The sequence below is a fragment of the Puma concolor genome, chromosome D1 (genome assembly GCF_028749965.1).
Source record: "Puma concolor isolate L17-30 chromosome D1, mPumCon1.1.hap2, whole genome shotgun sequence".
Classification (NCBI taxonomy): Eukaryota; Metazoa; Chordata; class Mammalia; order Carnivora; family Felidae; genus Puma; species Puma concolor.
This window is the reverse complement of record NC_141676.1, coordinates 34,459,133-34,479,538: the sequence shown is the minus strand read 5'-3', so window position 1 is coordinate 34,479,538 and position 20,406 is coordinate 34,459,133. Positions and strand designations below refer to the sequence as shown.

Here is a 20,406-nt window from a genome sequence, read left to right as displayed (position 1 = left end):
CTCAGGTGCCCCATCTAGATGAAATTTAAATAAACAACATTAACCAGGGGCGCTTGGGGCTCAGTCAGTTAAGCCTTGGACTCTTGGTTTCTGCTCAGGTCATAGCTCAGATCCTGGAACCTACTTCAGATTCTGTTTCCCTCTCTCCCTACCTCTTGCCCACTCGTGCTCTCTCTCTCTCAAAAATAAATAAACATTAAAAAAATTTGTCTGGAGGCACCTGGGTGGCTCTGTCGGTTGAGCATCTCTTTATTTCAGCTCAGGTCATAATCTCACAGTTCATGAGTTCAAGCCCCGTGTCAGACTCTGCACTGACAATGTGGAGCCTTCTTGGGATTGTCTCACTCTCTCCTCTCTCCCTGCCCTTTTCTCTCTCTCTCTCTCTTTGTCTCTCAAAATAAATAAATAAACATTTAAAAAATATTAAAAAAAAAACTTTTGTCTGAATCAAAGGCACCCAAATTTCTATGGATTAAAAGGTTAAAGTAAGTGTGCAAATTTGACAGCTCTCTAAGGTCATGGACTTGCATGATTTATATTCCATTTTTCCCAGGATTTAGCGACTCAATAAAATATGCCAGAAGAATAAGTGAATGAATTAATGAATGACTGGTGGCAACTGTCAGTGGTTTTTATTCCCTCTGAGTAGGATCATGATAAAGTTTGCAATAAGACTACCTTCATATCCCTGACTGGCTCAAGACTTTTCTGATTGGGTATTCTGGATCTTGATAACAGTCAATATAAGAAAATGCACTAACTCACATAGGTGACTATTTCTTGTATGCATGCAATGGCATTATTACATTTTTATGAAGGTGTTGCTGTATTGAGAATTGTTATTCATATAAATCCCCTTTAAATCAGTGACAACGGTTTATGTGGAGACAAGGTGATGGTGTTTCTTCCTTTCAAATCAAATTGTGGCATGGTATCATCAGCTCTGATTCTAAATAATGGTGCCTGTCTTTCTATCCTTTGCAGCCAGCTGTTGCAAACCCTGATATCATGTTTATTAAAATTCATATTCCATGGGACACGCTGTGCAAGTATGCAGAGAGGCTGAATATCAGGATGCCCTTCAGGTACTTCCGAATTTTACTTCATTCTATCTCAGTACATATTAAGATGAGTCTGTTTTCTGCAAAACTTTAGAGCAGTCCATGTAACTCTTTCTATAGAGGAAATGCTTTTTCTCCCTTTTTATAATAGGTTGGGCACTGTTTTTTTCTTTTAAGATGCTTGCCAAATGTGGTAAACTTTATGGTCCCTTGGATGCTTCATATCATTTCTCGGTGGACTTACCTAGAGGGAGGGAAAAAGTTGATCCCAAGATTAATCTCATTTCTTATTTCATATGGGTTGATAAAACTCTTACTGTTTTTGTGGAAGGCAGGAAGCATAAGGATGTAGCATCCATTTGTAAACAAATGCAGTGTTTTTTTGTGGTGTAACAGTTACCAAGAATCATTCTTCAGTTGCAATTCAACCAGGTGGCTTTTCAGCTCTGTCCTCAGTACCAGAGTACAAAGGGAGATGAGAAGCCTACTCCATTCAACGACTTTTCCATTCTTCCTATAGGCAAACAAAGATTGAATAGACATGAGTTTCCTTATATTGTGTATAAGGAAATCTGTTATATGTAGAATGAACCACTTCCTCCATAATTTCTCAAAGTAAAATTCAATAGTGTTCCTACTGTGTGCAAAGATACAAACATTTATGCTTATTTGGAACTCAATGTGCTTCATCACTGATAAGAGGGTTTAGAAGGAGTATCCAGATATCAGTAAAAGAGCTTCTAAATAATGAATATAAATGAACAGTAAGAGCACAATGCAAAAATATAGAGAAATGTGTCAGACCTGGTAGTATGGAAGACGCCAGTTCTGGTAAGAGTGCTGACCTCCTCAAGTCTTATGACAAGCTTCTGTATTATTCAAGATAAAATATGAGATAGTGATTCCATCTTTTTAAAGTTTCTTTTTAATGTTTATTTATTTCTGAGAGAGTAAGACACAGAGTGTGAGCAGGGGAGGGGCAGAGAGAGAGGGAGACACAGAATCTGGAGCACAGTGCCTGATGCAGGGCTGAAACCCACAAATGGTGAGATCATGACCGAAGTCGGATGCTTAACAGACTAGGCCACCCAGGCACCCCTGTGATCCTATCTTTTTAGTCATTTGAAACACCTCAGGCTTTGAAAGATGCAGACACAGTCATTGTCCACAAAACAGAAATTAAGCATTGGCAACTACTGAAGAATCTTACTGCCACTGTTAGAATTGGATACCTAAATTGGCTCATATTCAAACTTGGCTAAGAGTTTAATAGTTCTCTTTAATATGATAAATTAGAGATAAGCAAATAATACCTCAAAAAGCTTGGCAAGGAATAGTTAATATTTTTTTTAATGTTTTTATTTATTTTTGAGACAGAGAGAGACAGAGCATGAGCAGGGGAAGGACAGAGAGAGAGGGAGACACAGAATCCAAAGCAGGCTCCAGGTTCTGAGCTGTCATCACAGAGCCTGACTCAGGGCTCAAACTCACAGACTGTGAGATCATGGCCTGAGCTGAAGTCGGATGCTCAACTGACTGAGCCACCCAGGTGCCCTGGCAAGGAATAGTAATATTAACAATAAAAATCATAAGACGATAAAGAAAAGTCTTTCTAATTCTTCAGCATGTATATAAATGATAAGATATACCTAAGAGAACCTGAAGTCTGTACATTTCTATGAATCTTGGTTCCTAGAAGCAAATAAGGGTCTATGAGATGTTACTTGTGTTATGATTAGATAGTTTGAGGTCTACAAAGGACTGCTTTCAATTCAAGTCATTTTATTGAACTAATTTTGAGAGTATAGCTTGACAAGTATGTACTTGTAGTATTCTACATTTCTTAACTTCTGAGGAATTTTACCCCTTTGACACTGTGTCATCTTCTAAAAAATCTTGAAATACTTGCCTGGGATATATTAAAGGTGATAATGGGAGAGTATTTGTTATTTGCTCTATTTTATTTCTTCTTATTTGGTTTGAACATATTCACACGACATATAATCATGCAGAATTAAAACAATGTCATAAATTTTAACCTATGAAATTAAAGAAGGATTTTACAAATAGTTCTGTTCAAACATTGCACAGATATGGTAATTGATCACATTTGTTTATTTATGATGGAAGTCAAATTTCATAAACTATTCTGAAACTCAACTTGAAAATATTTTCTATGAGCTTTGAAACTCATATAAGACTTTTTATACCTTCCACTTCTTATCTTAAGAAGATAATTGAAAAATGTGTAAAGACATTCCTTGAAATATCACTTAACAATTGTGGAAAATGGAAATATCTTCTATGTTCAACAGTAGAGGATTTCTGTATATTTCAGTAGAGGATTTCTGTATATTTCAGTAGAGGATTTCAGTATACTCTTGGACTGGAATATAATTCATTTATGAAATGAATGGGTATACAATTTCTTAATGACTATAAGGAAATAGTAAATAATAAAATTTAAATTATGTATATATATTATGATATGTAATTACTTAGTGTAATTTCAACAATGTAAAATGCATCAACATAAAATAGGAAGAAACTATAATATGCTAAAAATGACTGCTCCAAATGGGGGATTGTGGGTACCATTTATTTTATTTGTTTATATAATTGCAAAATTACCGATTTTTAACAAATTCTAACTTGACTGCATGATGTAAACACAGGATGCAAAAGAAGTAGGACACTCAGGGGATCCTGGGTGGCTCAGCCTGTTGAGTGTCTGACTTCGGCTCACGGCACGATCTCACATTTCATGAGTTCGAGCCCCACATCGGGCTTGCTGCTGTCGGAGCAGAGCCTGTTTTGGATCCTCTGTCCTCCTCTCTCTGCCGCTCCTCCACTCATGCTCTGCCTCTCAAAAATAAACGTGCGCGCGCACACACACACACGCACAAAGTACAACACTCAAGACAATGACCTAGTGTCTGATATCATGATGAAATTGCTAAAAAGTTTCCAAATTCATCTTAACTAATCAGGTGCCTTCATCCTTCCCTAGTCCTGTGATCTCACCATTGTTTCAAAAAAGAGTTGTAATTAAATTGATGTACAAACCAATTTCCTCTTAGATCTAAAAGGAGGAAACCTTTGAAGTCTATCACAAAGTGTCCCATTTCCGTGGGTTTCAGCACTCAGGTTCAGTTCAGAATCAGTAAACATTGTGTGTAAACATCTCACCAAGTGGGGTGTCTGGCTGGCTCAGTCTGTAGAATTTAATTCCCTTGTTTTCTTTTTCTTAGAAGTTCATTAAAATAATGGTTACCTTGTCGGATTGTGGGTGTCCTCGGTTGGTATGACGTAGAGCTTAGGTCTCCAGGCTGTGCGCCATGGTGTCCTGACCCAGGGTGACTTTTGGAGGAAATATTCTGTTCAGATAGATATTGTTTTCTTTTTTTAAGTGATATTCATTTTTTTTAATTTCCTGGTAAGACTGCATTTGAAAGAAGAGTTCTGATAGATCCAAAGAAAGAAATATGAAAACCCTGAAATGTAGGCCCTTACTATTTCTTCTTTTTGATGTTGTGGCCGAAATTTCTTCTTTATAACATGTTTTTAAAAATAATGTTCACATGGGGTGCCTGGGTGGTTCAGTGGGTTAAGCGTCCCACTCTTGATTTCGGCTGAGGTCATGATCTCATGGTTTGAGAGATCGAAGCCCACTTCGGGCTCTGTGCTGGCAACAAGGAGCCTGCTTGGGCTTCGTTTTTCCTTCTCTCTCTGCCCCTCCCCCACTTGCACTCTCCGTCTCTCAATAAATAAACATTAAAAAAATAATAAAATAAAATAAAATAATGTTTACAATGGCTACATACTAAAACTTTTGGAAAATACCATTGGTACTCTCATGATTTAATAACATAAATATTAGAAAATATTCAACATTTCCAAAATGTATCAAAGGAATACTAGTTTCACAGGTTCTTAAGAAAAAACTATCCTGTAAGCAAATTTGTTTCTGAACTTTTGAGTTAAACACTAAGTTTATTTATTGTAGATTCTCATTATGCCTTTAAAGTACATTATAATCACCTGGGAAACAGTAAAAATCAAGTCTCCAGGAACTCTCCCCCCAGACATCATGGAATATTAATTCTGGAAGAGCAGGTATATACATTGTTAACAAGCATCCCACATGATTCTGATGCAGATGGTAAAGAAATATTGTCTTGGAAATTTTAATATTTTAATAAATCTTACCATTTTTAAAAGTTAGTTATACAAAGCACCCTTTCCATTTGATGATGGGATTTTTTTATCTTCACATAATGGTGTTCTTGGGAAAACAGTTTGACAAATCCTGGAACACAGAGTTTTCTTGGAACGCTTTCCAGAGCAGTTTAAATAATGGATGTAACATTAACTCCTTAGTAACTTCTCATTTATTTTTAAGGTGCACATGAAAATTGGCATAGCCATCACCTCGTAAAAAGAGAATGCTACACAAGCATAAGCTAAATGGCAAAGTGTTTTTATAACGGCTGATTCAGTTTCCACTTGTCAACTGTAACCACATTTAAGAACATATATACTGACTTAAAATCAAAATATGCAAGAATAACAAAGAACTTAAACAGGAAAAACCCATATCTCTTTTTAGGGCAAGGGTTTTTAAAAAATTTATGCATAAAAAAATTTACCCATGTTTGGCTGTCCTGCATATTTATTCAGTGTTGAAACCTACATGTTATGTTTCACAAAGAAAAAATGCAAATTTATTCAGAATAAATTATTAGAGTTATAATCCGGTCCGCAAAAGTTTTCTGCTTTTTGTATGAACATGAAATTTGAGCATTTTATCTAAATTCTCTGCTTAAATATATGTGTAGAATTTTATATACCTAAATATTCTAGCTATTTCTTTTTCTCATTACTATTCCAAAGTAAATATGGCCTTGATGTCTCAAAACTACCCAAGAAAAATTCAGAGGATAATAATAGTTCAAATTTTCTTATTTTTGTCCTATCAGCAAGGACTTAGTCTGTGTTTTCCACATTCCAGAAATATCATGTCCTGCTTTCATTATTTTTCTTGTGGTTCAAAGATGATGCTTATTCATTCTTAACTTTCATATGAAAAGAGTCAAACATATTGTAAGCCAACTCAGCCATCTCCTAGCTCTGTGTTTGAGTTCCCTGATGGGATTCTTAAGCTTCTCCCACAAATATTTTAAACACAGTAGATTTGAGGGAGGGAGATGTTTTTAAAACATTAAGAATAATATTTTTATCATAATTGGGATTAAACTTAGATCACTTTTATATGCAAAGGATCCTTCACTCAAAAATAAAATAGCATAGGAACATTCAGACAGCCCAATATATGAAATAATTAAGAGTGAAATAGTTCTGGGGTGCCTGGGGGGCTCAGTCAGTTAAGTGTTTGACTTCAGCTCAGGTCATGATCTCACAGTTTCCAAGTTCAATCCCTGCATAGGGCTCTGTGCTGACAGTTGGGAGCCTGGAGCCTGCTTCGGATTCTCTCTTTCTCTCTCTCTCTGACCCTTCTTCGCTCTACACTGTACCTCTCTTTCTCTCCCAAATATAAATAAACATTAACAACAATTAAAGAGTGAAGTAGTTCTGTTTGACAAGGAGCAGGGGACGTAGGGTTCCACCCATGTGACTGCCCATCTCCCTCAGCCCCGTGGCTGTGTGAAACACTGGTTGGAAACAGTGGTTCACATAACAATTGTAGTTTTAAGTGGCAGTTGTAAATAGGTGGGTAGGTAGATAGGTAGATCGATGCTGTCCTGATGCAAGGCATAAAATAGTAGAATCTTTCAAATGAAAAATTCAGGGAAAAATAAAGCTCTATCTATGAATAATATGTAATTAATAAAGGTGGAGGATAAATAAACAAGGTGGAGGATTATGGGTAGAAAATGATATGGTCCTGCAGGTTCATTTGTGAGGAAGAATTAAGGAAAATTGCAAGTTATTATGGATTTCAAGGATTAAAAATACACTTGTGTATTGTTGGGAGAAAAACAAAACGTCACCAACCCAGAAAACTTCACAAAGGTAGACGAGAAGGAAAACACTTGTATTAATGAATAAGCATTAAATCAGAATGTGATGTGCATCACAGGCAATTCTCCAACAGATTGTAAAGACAGAAGGAAATCCCATCCTTTAATACAGCCAAACAGATAAGCAATATCCAATCCTCAAGTAAGAGGACACAACAGCAATAATTGTCCCACATAGTTTACCCTAAATTTGACTGGGGATTAGAGTGTTAGTTATTTGGGAAAAGTGAGTCTCTTAATTTTTATTTGCTTTCATAATATTAATGGTCTAAAAAGTATGTATATTCACTTTTTATAACTTCATTCCTTCATTTTTCCTTATTGTTCCCAAAACATTTCAAAAAAATGTTTATGAAAAATTTCAAACTGGAGCAATAAGATAAATATAGAATCGTGTTTAATCCAAACGTCCCTCCCTTGCTTTTCTAATATACCTCACCATACCTATGGTCAATAATTATAATTTTTATCTCCTCTAAATAACAGTCCTAGATTTTTTTGTGCTGAAAATTATTTTAAACTAATTTCTACATTTTTAGCTTTTAAAATATATATATAATACCTCATTTAGCAAATGTTTATTAAATGCAAAGTGGTCTCAGGCCTTGAAGGAAATATATTCAACTGTAAATTAAACACTTATCAGCCATCTGAGCACTTACTGTTTATCAAATGATGTACCAAGTATACACCAGGAATACAAAGTGAAATGAAATAAAACTACTATCTTCAAGAAGCCCAATCTCCTGTAGAAGATAGTCAGTGATCAGTTATATAATGATGTCTAAATAATGCAAGCCAATCTGTGTACAGGAAGTTCAGAAAGAAGATGGGTTTATATTCCAATGGGGATCGAATTATGTATGCACGCAAATTTCTATATATTTGAAAAAATGAAATGGGGAGATAATTAAATGAGTTTAAGATGGATGTAGCAAACCTTGAAATTCCACACTTGAATTTAGTATTGAGGTATGGCAGGGACAACTGAAAAAAATTCTTTTCTAGCAATATAACCAGTGTTTGCAATGAAATGCAGTAGTACAGAAGGTTTTCAACTTTTCTAACCAGTTAATAACACAGTTAGGACCACATATTGATTGTCCTGACTCAACCCTGCTTTCTATATACCACACAGGGAGGAATTTACTGATCCTCTGAAATAGGTTTTGGTGGGTGGGGATAAAGAGTCATTTTAGAAGGCCCAGGCTATGAGATTCCTGCGCTCCAAAATGAGGATGTGGTAAGAATCTTTTAAGAGTTGAATTAACCCCGTCACCAGAATTTTTAGTTTGTTTAAAATCAGACATGGTATACACCTACTTAAAACAAAATACTCCATGTTTTCCCTTTGTAATTCATCCAAAACCTTAGAATCAGTGGTAGGACCCCTTGTTGTCTGTGCCTGTTCATCATCCCTTTTACCACTATGCTCAACTTGCAGTTTATACTTCAGAGATTACTGAAGTAGTTGCAGTTTCCTGAATCTTGCAATAGTTGGTGTTGCTCCTATAATTATGTCAAGAATGTCCTAAGTATTTTATTCAGAGGATGACTCTTACACATGTATCAAGATTCAACACAGAAAACACATGCTCTAAGAAGATTTGCCTGATTCCTTTCTCCTTCATCTACAAATACTAATTGAGATCTGTTCCAATGTACACGCATAGCCCTCTCTGTTTTCCTGCCTTATCACACTTTATTATAGCTATCACTTGTCTTTGCAACTATAAAGGAAGCTCTTTGAGGGTAAATACCCTCTTTTTTTGTCTAAATTTTTAATGGTTATACTTTAACACACCTTGCAAAATAATAAGCATTCATTACATATATGTTTAGATGGATAGAAATATAAATGGATGGATGGATGGATGGATGGATGAATGAAAGACTTCATATAACATGTAAGCCAATGATCCAGTTACTATGCATTGTGTAGCAGAAGACAGAGTCAAAATATGGACTTAAAAATAAAATATTCAAAAGTGATGTATTGATGTATCAGAATTCTTTGGTTATTAACTTAGATTCTGAAATTAAAACAAGGCATATTCAAAGTTCTGACTCTATTATATTGGCTTATTTCATGTATTTCATAGGCGGGCGGAAGTTGGAGTGTTAAAATACTCAATGTGATTGAATGTAGTCACTCACTGGTTTCTCTTTTTTCACGTGACTCTCTTCAGCTGTATCCATTATTTTTCAGGAAAAAATGCTATTACACTGACCGGAGCAGCAAATCAATGGGCAGGTTAGTGGTGATGTATATTTTGTTTACAACCATGCTTTCTATATACCACTGTCATTTGGGAAAAAGAAATAAAAAGAAGACATTTAATTACCCACATCAGCAGTTGTAAATTTTAGGAAGAAAAACTTTTCTGATTTGTTCTACAATTTCCAAAATGACTTACACCAAATTTAACCATGTTTACAATAAGATAATCTATTTTTTTTTCTATTTACCATTGCCATTTCTGGAATCCTCTCTTGATGTAATGTTGTGGCAGGAGGATTTTAATTGCCAGTTAGCCTCTTAGGAGATTTTAATGTAAAAAATAGTTATAAAACCAGGATTGATGGGTAAACGATGACCCACTAGAGTAATAGAAGAACAGACAGGGCAAAAATCTTCTGGCTAATTCAATTTAAATATCTTATTTGACAAAGGTGGTCAAGGAAAGACTAGCATCCAGAGTGACAAAGTGGTTTATCAAGGCCACACAGCATCTTTTTGAATCACAGACCTACTCTTATTTCACCAACAGAGCTGCCTCTCATATTCTAGCATTCAAAACAAACTTTTCTTCAAGAGCATCATCTCAAAACTTCTCTCTAAATATTGTGGTAACAGTAGCTATGACAAAGGAATTAATCAAACCACAACCTTGAGACAGGAGAAACTCTCCCACCTGAATCACCTTGGCCCTGTTTCACTGAGGAAAATGAGCTTTCATTTAATGGATGCTAGAAACAAAAGGCTTCTTACACTTGGCTGTTTTTCTGCTCCTTGCAAAAGAATTCGTTAACGAAAGCGGAATGTCAATGGGACAAAATACACTCTATTGAATAATGTTGCAGGATATTACAAGTCAGAATGACACAAAACTAGAATCATATAGTGTGAATATCAGAATGCTTTAGGAAGGGATTCCATAAATGTAATTCCTTTACCAAAGAAAGTGTCTGAATATAATTTGGAACATTAGAATAGGAAAAAGTTTAATTTTAGGATAGGGGAATGTTGGACTCTCTTAAGCATTAAATTTAGATGTGGTAGGAACAGGTGACAGGAAAAGTAAATCATAGGGGGGAAAATTTGAAGTTAGAATGAATATTAATGGAACTAGTACTTAAAAATCTCTTTAAAATAATAAAATTATTATTTATGCTCCTTAGCCAGGTCAGACTTTTCTGTTTGTCAGGTTAACATGGTCAGATTTAATTTTTTTCTTCAACATTTATTTATTTTTGGGACAGAGAGAGACAGAGCATGAACGGGGGAGGGGCAGAGAGAGAGGGAGACACAGAATCAGAAACAGGCTCCAGGCTCTGAGCCATCAGCCCAGAGCCCGACGCGGGGCTCGAACTCACGGACCGCGAGATCGTGACCTGGCTGAAGTCGGACGCTTAACCAACTGCGCCACCCAGGCGCCCCAACATGGTCAGATTTAGAATGAGGTTTTATCATTTCCCTTGGACGTATTTGGTCCTCGTCTGTGTAGCAGATTTTCAAAATTATTTTTCTATAATAAAGTAAAAGTCATTGGAATGTCACAACAATACAAATTTACAACTGCAGAGGGTTTTTTGTTTTGTTTTGTTTTCTCTACATGAGCCTGCATCATGTTGGATGTATTGATAACACATCTGGGTTAAGTTCAGTGTGCTCTATAGAATTAGTGAGATTTTGCTACTACATAATTAGTGAGTTTTCTGATAAACATCTTTCTTTCAGAGACTTGCAGAAGGATAAAACCCTGTATATTAAAATAGCAACGAATTTCTATGTAACATTATATAATCTAGTTTTAGTGTGCATTTGCTTTTGGAAAGTGTGATAAACGTGTATATTAGACTCTATAGAAAACATTTTTAATAGTGGAAAAAGTATTTTTTTTCTGTTTTGGTCAAACTTAAAAGTAAACTAGAAAAATAAACACCATATTGTATATCATAATATGTTTTATTATCTTTTGTATTTATTATTATTTTCTGTTTAATTTCACAAAATGAAAATTCAGTTATATTATTCCAAATAATTCTTAAACTACTTTAAGCATTACTATGACCTACCTCTTTACAATTTACTTACTAAAAAATAGTAGTAAGTATTTACTACTAGTATTTACAATTTACTCACTACAAATAGTGATAAGTATTTACTGACTTTTTGGATGCATCTGAGAAGGGTACAAATAAATAGGACGGGCATTTAGAAATGTATATGACATACTAAACTGAGAAAGAATGTCCTGTTATTTGCTTGAGTGTAGACTTTCAATTAAGGAAATGACTGATTTTGATATTTTTCAGACTTTAACTTTGGAGAAGAAATTTAAGTGTTTTCTCGCTTTCTTTTGTGTGTGTATAACAACCATCGTTATAAAAATTTAAAACCTAATTTGTATACAGTTGGAAAGAGAGAAATGAAAATCAGTTATGTTCACCTAGATTTCACTTGTGCTTTTCCTTTATTGGAGTGGGAAAGATATTTTGTGCATGGGTATTTTGACCAGTAAACATTAGGTGGTGAATAATGTACAGGCAATTATCCAGCTTTTCAAGATCATCATTTCTCCTGGCAGTTTGATAGAAAATGGCTGTAGTTTTATTATTGCTGCTATTTATCATTTGTTTACAAAGCATTTTCACATTCAGTTACCAAGGCATCTTCAAAATAACCCTTCAGGGAGGCAGAACAAAGAGTAACTGGTTTCGCAGATCAGGTAAAATAAATGACCATTATCACCACTCTGCACCACCCTGTGCCTCATTCTCCGGCTTTCACAGCTGGTTGGGTAGAGCCTGTGCTCTGACTGGGTTCTTTTGGCCCTTTAACCAGATATCTTACCAATTTCCAAGAATTCTCTGCTTTCCATTGATGTTAGCAAAGGAACTTAAAGCTCCATTAGGAGTCATCTCCACAATGTGCCATCCATGAAGTCTTGAGTCCGTAAGATGGCCAAGGTGACACAGATTCGCTAGAGTGTAGATAAAGCATTAGATTATGTTGGTGATGTGTTGGTGAGACTGATACTAATAGACAGAGTAGTAACACTCTCTTTCCTTATTATTACCATAAACATTAGTGAGTACTGGGTGGATTCAGGTGTTACATATTTAATTCTCAAAATATCCCACCTTTAAGATAGGAGAAAATTGAATGAGAATCAAGGAAATTGAGTAATAATCCAAAATTTTGCATCCCATGATTCAAATCCAGACCTGACCACATTTCACTATCAGAATCATTTGCTTCCTCGTGGGAAGTGTATATGAAAAGTCTTAATTATAATATTGTTTATTTTTGTAGAAAATCAGTGATGGCGTGAGAGCCTTTTTATTTTTTAAATGTTTTTAAAGTTCACCTCCACTTCTAATATGTTTGTATGTGGTCAGAGATAGGCCCTCAGGATCTGTAGTTCATCAGCATTTCCTAAGTCCAGTCAGAATGTATCCTTCTATTTGATCCTTCCAGACACCTAACAAGGTAGGACAGATAGAGTCACATCCTCTCTCTAGAGATGAGGAGCCTGAAACTCCAAGATTGAATTTGCCAATTTCAGTAACTGACAAATTAGGTCCTGGGACGCTCATCCTCCACCTTCTACCCCATTGTTTCCCTCGCTGTGCTAAGTCTGAAAAGCTGGAGTGATTGCTATATAATCCATTCAGTAATTTGTAAGTGTCTGTGCACTAGTCACTGAAATATGGAGATATTCTGTGATTTCGGAAGCTTTTGTTATCATGAGAAGAAGCAAAGGGAACACTTCAGATATTGCTCATGTATTATTCTAGGCTAGAAAGTAATTCTTTGGTCCCTCCAAAACCAAAAATGACTTGGCATCTGTATGATAACCTACCTGGCAAAGGAAAGGTCCAGACTCTCCACATGCCAAACTTTAGGTCAGGAATTGATTGCTATTTCAAATGATTCATACTGATTTTACCATAACAGATTTGAATGAAATAATTCCTAAGATACACTATTAGCTGCCTGCACATTGCTATACTGAATTTTTTAAAGCGTAAGCAGAGCTGACCAAGCAGATATTAAGAAGCATTGTATTTGTCTAGGAAACTATTCTCTCCTCCTACTTTGACTCTTGCTATTGCAGAAGAGCCCCAACATTGGTAAAGATGGAACCTTGTAAGTGGTGTGTGAATATTGTGCTATTTTTAAGTAAACATAATTACTATAGTCACTCAGAATTAAGTTTTCAGAATCAATCTCTGGAGTCTATGTCTCTTTCTTTTGCTTTTTTTTTTTTTCTTTGTAAAGTAAAGATGATTCCAGTCAGTATGTATACATAAGAACTGGGTTATGACTGTAATCTAAAGCTGAGACCGAACGAAGAAGTATCCTGATGTAAAATTTCTTGAAACAGTATCTTAATGTCATATATTTAGTGTCTGTGCTAAACCCATCACTCAAAGTGCAGCCAGTGGATAGCAGCATGGGCATCCCCTGGGAGCTACTTAGAAATGCAGGATCTTAAGCCCCACCCTGGGCCTACTGAATTAGCTTTTTACCAAGATCTTCAGAGGATTCGTTTGCCCATCAGTCTTAAAAGTACTGCGAAGGCTCCTTGCCTCAACTTGTTAATAATCAAGCTTAAGAAGACACCAACTTACAAGTCTCCAGCAAAGTCAATATGTTTTTGATGAGTGAGGAACCTGAGGCAAGAAGTTAAGTAACATCTGTCAGTTCGCACAGCTCCCGTGGCGCCATGCTGCCTTTGAACTGTTTTGCTTGACTCCAAAGCCCTCGCTGTTTCTATCAAGGCAGAGGCTCACAGCTCTGCTGGGTGTGTTGTACTCATTTCCTTCTTTTTTTTTCTTTCCTTTCTTTCTTTCTTTTTTTTTCTTTTTGGTAGGGCCACATTGCTGTAGATTTTTCAAAGAATCAGGGAATAATCGATAGCTACATATGTATAGGTATACATACATACATCTATGCACTCACAACTTTGATAGATGTATCATGCTACTTTTATTGTGTTTATGCTCTTTCCTACCACGTCTCTATATATGATGATTTTTTAATATTTTCCACAAGATATTTTGCATAAGGATAACCTAGTTACACTGACTTTAAGCAAATGCAAGGTTTGGTTTGGTTTGAAATTTATGTCTTTTGTGTGAGAACAAAAGAAATGCACGTGTGTGGGTATGACTGTCTTTTTGGAACTCCTTTCCTCGCCCCCCACCTCCCCCCCCCCCACCTCGGAATGGTGATGGAAGGTAGGCATGACTCTGGAATGCAACCTAATCTAGTTCTTGTGACTTTGTTCCAGTGTGCAAAATTATTTTAGAAGGATAAAAAAATGGATGTCCCAAAACCCAATGGTTCTCGACAAGTCAGCTTTTCCACACCTGGAGGAATCAGACTGCTATACAGGCCCCTTCAGCCGTGCACGGATTCACCAGTAAGTTCACATTTCTTTTTCATCCACCACCTGCCTTGATACCTTTCAGTATCTAGGAGTTTTTGATAAAGTAAAAATACCCTGGAACAGTTCCATTGTTTGCCAAATAAGTCAGAGAATGTATCATTTTATTAAAACGTTTTTATACTTAATTTACCAATGGCACTCAGTGAGCATTATTAATTCCTGATCAGCTGATTTAGGGACATTCAAGTAATGAATATAATTAATTGTAAACTCATGGGCCAACAGTCTAGCTCCCAGTTCTTTCAAAATAATTATGATGGTGGTAAATACCCAGTCAAAGTAACAGTAATGGTAATATGAATAGAATTGCTATTAAATAACATGATTGAATATGGATTATTCTAATTAATAAATTATATATAATTACATATAATTAATATGTATTTATTAGTTTAATCCACTTGAGTCTAATTGTATGAAACTAAGATGAATGAGAATTTTTTTAGGGACTTGTTGCATAATTCTTTGTCTACATCCCAACAAGTCTCTATTCCTAAATTCATTCTACTAGTATTTATTGAGTTTTTTCATAATAAAAATTGAGGATATGACACAGTCCCTGTCTTTATAGATGTTGAGAGGCAGGATGAAACAAATGAATTAAATCAAATATTTGGGAGGAGAGAGTTCCCATTAATTATTGCCTCTGTAACATGTCCAGTGGTCCAGAATCCCATTTCATACTGCCTCTCAATGCTCCAATGTCTCACACTGTGCATTTCCCTATCTTTATGTTTATCTTATATTATCTAATTATTACTATACATTTCTGTTTGCCCTGCTACACTGGGAATACTGTGAAGACAGGGACTGCAACTTATTTGTTAATTTATATACCATGTGTTTTCTCCCTCTATAATGCAACTCCGTGAAAAAATTGAACTTAACCTTCTAAAGAAATATTTGTTCACGGAATTCTGAACCAATCTGATGGTAAAAGAAGTGTGTGGACACTGCTTCTGATTATTAGAATTAACAGAGCACAGAGCAGCTATAGTAACTTGGTGCATAGCCAGGTACAAAACAAAAAGCTCAATATCAAAATCCTGGAGGCTAATAAAATGGACAAGTATACAGATTAGCATGAAACAAAGCAGAGTAAAATCAACATGTTAGGAAAGACACAAATACAATGCACGTTTGTACAAGAGAGGGGGAAGCTACATCCAGAGGAAACGATCTAGGAAGCCTTTTTGAAGAAGATAGTCCTTTTCAGCAGGTAAAAATGTGGAGGAAGGTGGAGAGAGGTGGGGAGAAAGACATTAGAGACAGCAAAATGCCGAGACAGCAAAAGAAGTGTGACATTTTAAGGTGTGATAAATTCTACAATTTGAACAATCAGATGCAAGAAGCCAGAGCTGTAGGGGATCAGACTGAAGGAGAGGCTGAAATGCAAAAATAGAAACCTGAGAAGAAAATGAAAAATTTAATTATGCACGTAATGCTGAAACATTAAAAGTAGGAGTGCTCTAAGAATCAGAACTATCCTGGAAAAGTCAGGTTGGAAATTGGACAGCCAGTTAAGAGGACATTCTTCTCATAACCTAGGCAGTAGGACCTAGTAGCTCAAAGCCAGAGAAGGGCAGTTCAGGTAGAAAAGTTGATTAGTTCAGCAGTTACTTGAATATGGATGGTAAAGAGAAAACAAGAATCATAGAAGACCTAATACTTCAGTACTAAGTGCCAAAAAAAAAAAAAAAAGGCAGATTATTAGTCACAGAGATAACTGGAAAAAGGAAGCGGTAGAAATTGAGCATGCTTCCATTTTTTTGAGGCTCCCGGCATATGACAAAGTAGATGCTAAAACAGACCCATCTTTTCCTGTCAAGACCACCCTTTTGCTCTTTACTCATTGGCTCTAATATGGTTCCTCTTTGCAAAGCTTCCTACCTGGGTAGAGTACAGGGCATGAATGGAAAGGGAGAACTATTGTCACTCGTTGCTGAACTTCTAAAAACAAGACAAATTAGCTTGGAAGGTGTGGTATGGGCAAATGATATCAATTTTTAATGTGTTCTATTTGGCACTATATTGCTTAAGGGAGTACAAAATTTACGGGAGCCAATGGACAATCTAATGCTGTCCTTGTTTCATGCTAAACAAGAAATATGAGGACATCCAAGCTTCCTTATAAACTGAAAGATACTTAAATGGATATTTGATAATGTCTGTATTATTTATAAGTATATTTTGTCTCTGCCAATTGATTTTTTTAAGAGGATGGTTTGACTTACTATACCTCTCATGCATTAGTTTTAATGGGAAAACAGATGGATGAAGACCTACGAATTTGTAACTGTTGCTGAACTCTGTGCTCTGCTTTGAATATTAAAACAAATCCCTTATCTTAACAGCTTCATAATAAACAATAAGGACACATTCTTCAGTAATGCTACTCGAAGCAGGATAGTCTATCACATGCTACAGCACACCAAATATGAAAATGGAATATCAAAAGTGGGTAAGAACACTAATTAAAAATATGGAAAGGGTAGAATTTGCTGTTACTAATTATATCCAGAAATATTTATTTTGACATCTGAAGCTTTGCCCTCATGCGTTAAATATGAGGATATAATGCATTGAGCACAAACTCTAAGTATTCTCTTCTTCAGTCTTTCAGTGAAACAGAACTAAATAAAACAATAACAACAAAAGCTTCTTCAAGGGCATTTAGCCATATGTATCATATCAAAACATGAAGAGTGCTAACACTTTGGAATAGAAATTTCATTTCTTGAAAATTTTCTTAAAGAAATAATCAGACTTTTGAATAATAATATATGTAGAAGTTTGTTAATAGTGGCTTTGTTTTATAAACAAAGATTAGAGTAGAATAAAATTGTAAACAGTTTAATTGTCCATCATTAGGCACTGACAAAAGTTAGCTTTGTTGCCATAAATGCATCCATTTAAAACTGTTATTCTTAACTCAATTCTTTTTTTTGCATTATTATTTTCCATATATATATTTATTTATTTATATTATATATATAAACATATATATAATATATATATATATATATATATATATATATGTATATAATTTATTGTCAGATTGGTTTCCATACAACACCCAGTGCTCATCCCAACAGGTGCCCTCCTCAATAACCATCACCCACTTTCCCTTCTCCCCCACCCCTCATCAGCCCTCAGTTTGTTCTCAGTATTTAAGACTCTCTTATGATTTGCCTCCCTCCCTCTCTGTAACTTTTTTTTCCCCCTTACCATCCCCCATGGTCTTCTTTTAACTCAATTCTTAACTCTTGACTCAAATTTATCAAACATCAGTTATATGCTATATGTCACAAAAAGCATACGACACAGACCCCTTACTTGTGGAAATTGAAAATTAGTGGTTAGTTCTCCATTTACTGACTTTGAAAGAAATCTGCAATGTATAGTCATGTGAAAAAACGGACAGATTAAAAACTGTAAGTCTAAAAAACTCCAAATAAACAACAAACTATAAGTCTAATGTAATCCCATTTCCTAAACGCACATTCATAAAAAGATAAAAGTCTGAAAGAATGTATATACAACTTTCTGGAAATTATCTCTAGAATGTGAAATAACAGCTAATTTTAACTTTCTGAATTTCTGTGTTGTTTAAATGTGTAGCGGTATGATACTACTACATGTATATTGCAAAAGAAAATTTCACCTAGAAAAATTAAATGAAATTGCAGTTTATGTAGTGCAGAGCAGAAAACAGTGGGTAACAGTCGAGCTGGTCTTTTACTTATTAAGGTGAAAATTACAAGACATGAAAGAGATTCAATGTTAGTTATGTCCTAAAATCCTTACAAATGAAAAGTTGACACACACTGGAAACTTGGACCAGTCTCTACTGAATTGTACTAAAATATAGTGCCACAGAAGTCAAATGTACTATGTCAAGTCATTTTTTTAAAAAGGAAAGTTCAGACTTTGGTTCTCCTCTGATTAATAATTTATTTATTGCAGAGTAGTCAAAATAGCTAATTTAGACACTAAATCCTTACAAAAAAAAAATTGACACCTGGTTTTCTACATAAGAAATAAAAATAGAGGAATCCAGAATACAAGTTAAAAGTGTGTCTAAATGATGGCATTATCTGCTTATGTAGTCTTTATGACATTTCAAGTGATTGCAAACATATTATGCCCTTTGTGGAACATACAGTATACACAGAAGAGTATAAAAATAAAATTGAAAGTCCCCAAACCCAGTTGTCACTCTCCCAAAATGATACTGAATATATACATAATAAACTTGCATGATTCTAATAATGATGTGTGTATATATATATATATATATATATATATATACACACACATATGTATATATGTTGTGTTATATATATGTATAATATATGATGTATATATATCATTAGAGTCATGCAGTGTTTATGATTTTCTGTCCCTCTTTGAAAGTATTTATGAATATTTTATCAAGTTGTTTAGTATGTCTGAAACATTGTAAATAGTTGTACAGTATTCTATTCTAGGCATTCAATAAATTGCAGTTATTTACTAAGCACCTTATATAAATGTACCATAATAATTAAATGATTTCCCAATTTTGGATGTACAATGATCTTATTCTTTACCAATGTAAATAATACTGCAACAAAAGTTATTCTCCCCAAATTTCCCAATATCTAATCTTACAAAGACAGTAAGAGAATGTCCATTTCACTACACTGTCACTGAGATGGAGGAGATTTTAAGAAGTGTCACATACTGCTGTTTGTCTCTTTGGTTCACTATTAAAGATTTCACAAGACCAATATCCTTCTGAAACTTGTTTTCTTTTTTGAGAGGAGACCTCCTTGGCTTTTTTGACCAAATGTTGTTGTTGTTTTAAGGCAGAAAAAAACCCTGCTCCAGTTTCATGTGATCCCAAATGGTATTAAAATGCCTCCTATTTCGTGATCTGGCAAAGTGCCATATGTTAGTACCTTAGAAATCTCCTTGCTGAATGTTGTCAGGACACAAATAGATTTTTTAGTATCAGTTGTTTGGGTTGCTTTAAGTTGTTAAGTTACTTTGTTGTCCCAAGTATATGTGTGTTTCCCCAGAGGAAAGTCTTCTTTCAACAGACTCAAAAACTGTTTTTTTTCTTCTCTTTCCAGGTATCTGTAAACTTATAAATAATGGCTCATATATAGCAGCTTTTCCTCCACATGAGGTAATTTTGAAATACAATTTCAATTTAAAAAAAGTTTCTCATGATCAAAATGCTGATTTTTTTTTTAAGTCTGGCTGCCGTCTTGTAAGAGGATTCAGTCAGCAAGTGGCCCTGGGCCTTTCTGAGTCCCCATTATGATCTCTGGCTGCACACTGGCCCCTGTGCTCCAGCACCTTTGTGCAATTTGTCCCATATTAGGAGTCGCGGCCCCAGAGAGAACTCAGGAACATTGTTCAACCACTCTGACCTCCTTCCTCTGTTCCAACACAGAGTTCCATGCTTGACCCAGCTTGGGATCCGTACCACTCCCAAACAGGGCAAGTTCTGGTTTGTGCCTAAGACAAACCCAACAACAAAAACCTACACCCCATTATTTATGCGATTCTCTGCCAGGTAATTACCTGTTTACTAATTTTAAGTAGAAATGCCTGCTCCAAGCCATGGTGAAT

The 20,406-nt window shown here is 35.3% G+C and overlaps 1 protein-coding gene across 4 annotated transcripts in view; it reads left to right on the top strand.

Moving 5' to 3' along the window:
* ANO3 (anoctamin 3) overlaps positions 1-20,406 on the top strand; it is a 440,478-nt gene that overhangs the window by 318,266 nt on the left and 101,806 nt on the right. For all 4 annotated transcript variants that reach the window (XM_086677790.1, XM_025927974.2, XM_086677791.1 and 1 more), the window contains 5 exons: positions 985-1,085; positions 9,312-9,356; positions 14,626-14,757; positions 17,139-17,245; positions 19,902-19,957. In XM_086677790.1, coding sequence (XP_086533916.1) covers positions 985-1,085; positions 9,312-9,356; positions 14,626-14,757; positions 17,139-17,245; positions 19,902-19,957 — 441 coding nt within the window. The remainder of the gene's footprint in view (positions 1-984; positions 1,086-9,311; positions 9,357-14,625; positions 14,758-17,138; positions 17,246-19,901; positions 19,958-20,406) is intronic.